Genomic DNA, 5790 nt, shown 5'->3' with positions numbered 1-5790 from the left:
TATATATATATATATATATATATATATATATATATATATATCGTTTTTACTTAAACAATTTATATTAATTATTTAAATTAGTAGATTTGGAGGCTGTTTACCAAACACTTACCCGTTAAATGTTTATCAGTAAATCTAACACTATTATTTACTTACCGAGTAAGATTTTAGTCCACCAAAACAACATTGTATGCAACAATTTACCCGGTAAGCGCTTACCATGGTAAGAGTCGTCGCCCTCACTTACCTGGTAGGACTCGTGATTCTTGTCTCGTTCTTACCGGGTAAGATTCTTGGTCCTTACCATATTCACCCGACGAGTTAGTATGACTTGATAAAGGCTTATCTGGGTAAGCGTTTAATAAACAGCCCCTTAAAATAGATATGATAAATCTCACAAATTGTAAAGTTCTTAAATGATTAAGCCTGTGTATATAATATTTTAGTGACCAGATAATAATTTAATTGATCCAAAAAACATTTTAGTTTATATGAGAAATTTCCTCATGACATTAAACTAATTAAATTTTTGAATAAAAAAGTTGATTAAGGGATTTTTTGAGTCAACAACAAATATATATAAAAAAAAAGAGGGGGGTTTGAGATCGTTGATTTTTGGTTAGCGTTAGAATGAGGCTAGAGAGAGGAGAATTAACATTAATAGCTTGTCAAATATATATACTAGGGGTCTTCATCCAAACCATTAAATCGTACAAACCGTCCACATTACACTTCTTTTTCCCATCGTATCGCAAAGTGTGGTTTACAATTTTCACGATACGGTTTGCGGTTTGCATTTTTATCAAACCACACTATGCGGTGTGATTTGCGGTTCTGAGTTATCAAACCGCGGTTCAAACCGTACCACACTTGCATATTTTGTACGTTTTTTAATTTTTAGACTTTGAATTTGATCTAATATGACAATTGACAATATTAATAAATTAGTTAGACACGTCACAACTCACACGTCTAATTTAGTTTGAAGTTTATTTTTTTACTTCTTAGACTATTTTTAATTATTCAATATGTATTTAGAAATTAGATGTATTGAAACTCTTTACTTTTTTGGACCATGATCACTTTATCGTCAATTTTATAATATATTTCTGAACTTATAAATATTGAACTGTATGACATAAAGTGCGATAGATACAAATTACATAAACAACACTACACCATACCCATTTTGCTGTGCAGTTTGAAGTTTATGCTGTATGATTTGCGGTTGGGAAACTGTTCAAACCGCATATGCAATACGGTTTACAGTTTGGCCTCAAATGACACCGAACCACACTGCAAACACCCTTAATATATCATTCAATTCCATAATAGCTTCTTAATGAAAATGATTACTAAAACATTTTCAAACAACCATTAAGTTGAATAACTAAGGGATGTTTGGTTAAAAGAATTAAATAATAATTAATGAGATTGAAAACTCATTTTCTGAACATATTCAGTAGATGATAAAGATTGTACTGCAAGAACCAAGTCAAGCAAGCAAAATTTTCATTTTCTCCTATTGAAGCATGTCAACCAGTAGCAAGTAACCCTTTTATACAATAACATGTTTAACCATACAATGAAGCTAAGCCGAAACCTTCTATCCAACGGATGGGGGTGAAGATGGAAAATAGAACCAAAAACTCACCTTGTCCACCTCAAGAATGCAATTACAATGACGAAAGTAAGTATCATGCCTGCATATTTGATCCATTGATCAACTCGATTCCGCCTCTCAATGATCCTTAATACAGAATTCGACAGTCCCAGTGTGTTGAGAACATCTAACGCTTTCCGTTGTGCTCCCTGCACAAACCAAAATCAAGATTCTCTTTTAGATTAATCATCATGCCCAAATCATCTCAAAATTTTGCAAATTTTTCCTATAACCCATCTTCTATTATCTTAACAAATTCTCTTTAACAACACTTATAGCACTATTCCATACTTAATTCTTTGATTCTACTATTTCTATTCAGCATGCTTAATTTTAAGCATCATTTAGGAATTTCAACTTTCTATAACTAGAAATTTTCATAAATATGGGAACCAACTAAACTTGAAAGCTCAAGCATGCCTACTAGGATCAACTCCACTCCTGATATCAAGGTTATTGTGAATCAGAGCTGCATCACCGAGGTCTTGGTAATTTCAATCTTATCAAAGTCAATGAAAAGTTCCAACCATTGTTATCCGTGGGTAGAACTGGCTGTATACACTACAAGCTCATGATCTGTTGACTGTTGGAAGATCTTAAGTTATTAGGAGAGTGTTTGTGCACCTTAAAGTTCCACAGCTACCAAATTTTTTCTGTGCATCAAGCATATTAAGACATAATGAGTGCCAGGAGAAAGTAGGTTTATTGCCAACCACACTCCTGCTGATAGGGTTTAAAGTCCCAAGAATGGGTTCTATATATTTAGGACAGTACCAAACAGCCAGCAGGAGATGGAATTTCAGAGGAACTTTACACACACTGGAAAGGATGAAAAGGAAGAAAAGGAAGGCGAAAAGAATTAACATGTATTTAAATAGTAAGGGGAGACTGCTTGAAGAAGTGTACAAAGATAACTCTCTAATTCAAGCTCCAGAAAGTCAAGTCAATTACTCACCGGCCTCCATCCACATTAAGAACAGATGGTCTCAAAGGAAGTACAAGTTGTTATGAGTATATCATTCATACCCTTCTATTCTTTGCAATTATTCATCGAGTGTTTGGGTTTACAGAACATTGAAATATTGGAGGCCTATTGTTGTTCATACTTCATGGATTATAAGAAGCTCCCTGTTCTGAGTAGTGGAATTATCCAAGCAGGGAAAGCAGACAATCACCATGGCTAGAGGGAACTTACATAAGAAACGTTATTTAGTGATATTATGGTGAGACGTAATACACTTTTGCACAGGCCGGGGTCTTCGCAGAATCAACCACTCTACCATTTGGAGCATAGGGCAGGTCTGTGTACATCCTACCCCAGACCCTACTTTCAAGTATGATAAACTGGGTTCGTTTGGTTTGGTTTGTTTTATGGTCAGAAGTAAAAAAATTCATATTTTCATTTCTCTGTACTTCAGTAATGTAGCACTCTTCTCAAAAGATTATAGCAAAAATAATACTCAGCCAATTTTTGTGCAAGACAATTATTAACGAAATAGAATGAAGACACATGAAAAACCTGACATCTATCATGAAACTAGATTGCAATTTAATATCTTGCAACATTAACATGCCACTAATTGCACAACTGTTTCCTAATTTTTGAGGTTTGATTTCTTATATTCTATTTCTTCATCTATGTAAAATAAAAATGGTACTTCTTGAACATGTTACACACAATGCTAGAACCAAACTGCAATAATTATCACCTTAACTGCATGCCGTAAAAGAAAGATAGGGAAATAGAAAAACAGCACCAAAATGAACAATTTTAATCCAATATAGGAAATGTACAAAGAAAGACCGGACCTTGAGTCATATCATAGCCCATATTTATCATCCATATTTAAAGAATTCTTTTAATAAATCACCACTAACATGTAAAATGTAAAAAACTAAAACTAAGCATGTGCTATGATATAATGATATTGGTTGGGGAAGAGAAAATTGCAATTCTGTCCGTCACATGATATATATATATATATATATATATATATATATATATATACACGTGTGTGTGTGTGTAGTTGAACACATTAGTACATTAGTTTCATACAAAATATCAGCACATTATAGACTGCAGTTCCTTCTCAGGAAGTGTACGCAGGCACTAGTGATGGCATTGGCATAAAACAAATGTCGAAGAGTGTAGAGGAACATTATCTGTATGCTCATATGAATGGCACGGTACAGGTACCTTTAAGCGATCCCTTTGTTCAGAGTACTTAGCAAGGATAGCTGCTCCAGTTGCAGATGCCTCTTCCAACATTCGAGACGAGTTACGAGCAGACTGCATTGCTTGTGCTTCCTCATCGAAGATTCTCAAAACATGAGACGACTCCCCATTCTAAACCATAGTTAAGTAAGTTGTAATCAGAAACGCAGTAAAGATCTATTTTAGTATAAAATAAACCCTTACAATAAAATAAAATAAAAACCAGATAAATAAAGATGAAGAAGGTAATTTACATACAGCTCTTCCAAGCAATTCTGCTCTCTCTTGAGCTTCTTGCATCCTTTTCTGCTGCCGTTGGAAATACCTATCTAAACTTTCTCTGAAAGAATCAGCCTCTTCAGCCACTTGCTCCACTTTTCTGACACATTAAATGTTGTTCAATCTTTCTGCCTAGTATCAAATTAAACTCAGATTTCATGATCATGTTACTTCAGTTTCTTACTTTTAGAATTGTTATCACACATCTTTACGACCACATCAGCTTGCAAAACCATGTGGATTTCTTCAACGTCTGTGTCTGTAATTTCCTTCATTCCGGTGACAATATTATTTTTAAGGTCCTAATTTCTATTTGGTTAAAAGATATAAGATCCCCACATCTGATCAGTATAGCTGTGTGTTTGGGCATACACGCCCTTGCTTGGAGCGATGCATCGGGATCTTATACAAACAGTTATGATTTGTAAGGCTTCAATATTCTCATTGTGGTTCCGATCTCTACCCCTAATTCTTTGCTAATTGTACATCGAACTTAAATTCGACCAAACACAGATTTACACAATTGTGAATAATAACTTCGGAACAAACGGAGATACATATGAAGATAAACCCTAGAATACGAACCTTTTCCAGAGATCGCGCTGAGGCTTGGAAGCAACAGATCGCCAGAGTCCGTCCATATCGGAACAGAGGGTTTGAATATGAGCGATATCTCTCCGGACGGCAACTGCAAGCTCCGGAGAACCGACGGCACCAGCCGAAGAGGAGAATTCTAGGCGTTCGAGGCGTTCCAATCCATCTCTAGTTTTCAACAGCAATCGCCTCGAGCTCTGATACAGCTCTGATAGCGTCCCTCCTCCTTCCACGGCCATAGAAAAACAAGAAAAAGGACGAGCGATCAAACTGAACGGAGAGGAGTCGGAAGAGATTCGAAAACTCGTTGCAACAAGATCCAAATGCCACTCCTTCCGAACTCCTAAAATCAATTTTCATATACTATGTTCAAAATGTTTTAAAATCGGTTAAAATCATTAGTTTTGTAAAAATAAAAGGGAAAATTGTATTAAAATGGAACCAACTTTCATCTAATTCCTATTTTGGGGAACCAACTTTTAAAATTATCATTTAAGGGTCTCTATCAAACTTTTTGTTTATTTAAGGGTCTGGTTGACCTGTTTAGCAGGTAACAAGTAATTTATGATGAGTTGGCAAATTATAATTTAAAGATATATTAGGTGGATATTAATTTGCCAAATCATGAATATTATTAAAAAAAGATTAACAATCAAAATTTGAGTATCTTCAAAATCTGAGTATCGAAGAGTCTCCCTTGCTCGACTATCTCCTCCGGCGGCCTCTMCGGTGGACCCGGACACCAGCCATCGTTGCCCTCTCCGGTCGACGCGGACACCAGCCATCGTTGCCCTAGTCTATCGTCTCGACTATCTCCTCTGAGTGCCTCTCCGGTYGACGCCCGCAACAGCCATCGTTGCCCTCGTTGCCCAAGACGTCGCTGTTCACACTTTTGGCTGCCTCTCCGTCGACGCCGGCACCAGCGGCATTCACAAGGTATGAATCCTCTCCAATAAGTTCTTTCATCATGTGATTCTTAATCTCTTATTGGTGTTTCTTCTCCCGTGTTTCTTCCAAGTGATTTGATTGTGCCCTAAAT

General features: G+C 36.0%; 1 protein-coding gene across 1 annotated transcript; it reads right to left on the bottom strand.

Annotated features, from left to right (window-relative positions):
* Window positions 1-1498: 1498 nt before the first annotated feature.
* On the bottom strand, window positions 1499-5088 carry LOC112521273 (membrin-11-like). Its single transcript, XM_025130030.1, has 4 exons — window positions 4743-5088; window positions 4137-4257; window positions 3861-4010; window positions 1499-1812 (listed from the first exon to the last, which is right to left on the bottom strand). The coding sequence occupies exons 1-4, from the start codon at window positions 4988-4990 to the stop codon at window positions 1651-1653; spliced, it is 681 nt and encodes a 226-aa protein (XP_024985798.1). The 5' UTR covers window positions 4991-5088; the 3' UTR covers window positions 1499-1650.
* Window positions 5089-5790: the final 702 nt, after the last annotated feature.

Source organism: Cynara cardunculus, assembly GCF_001531365.2.
Source record: "Cynara cardunculus var. scolymus isolate 2C chromosome LG 11, CcrdV1, whole genome shotgun sequence".
In the NCBI taxonomy this organism is placed as follows: Eukaryota; Viridiplantae; Streptophyta; class Magnoliopsida; order Asterales; family Asteraceae; genus Cynara; species Cynara cardunculus.
Note: the sequence above shows the minus strand (reverse complement) of the source record. Positions and strands in the feature narration are given on the sequence as shown.

Excerpts from the sequence above, each read along its gene's own strand:
- LOC112521273 (XM_025130030.1), bottom strand. The coding sequence starts at position 4,990 with ATGGCCGTGGAAGGAGGAGGGACGCTATCAGAGCTGTATCAGAGCTCG. Across the intron at positions 4,258-4,742 it reads CAGCGCGATCTCTGGAAAAG|AAAAGTGGAGCAAGTGGCTG; the intron begins GTTCGTATTCTA and ends TTAATGTGTCAG. Across the intron at positions 4,011-4,136 it reads CAGAATTGCTTGGAAGAGCT|AATGGGGAGTCGTCTCATGT; the intron begins GTATGTAAATTA and ends ACTATGGTTTAG.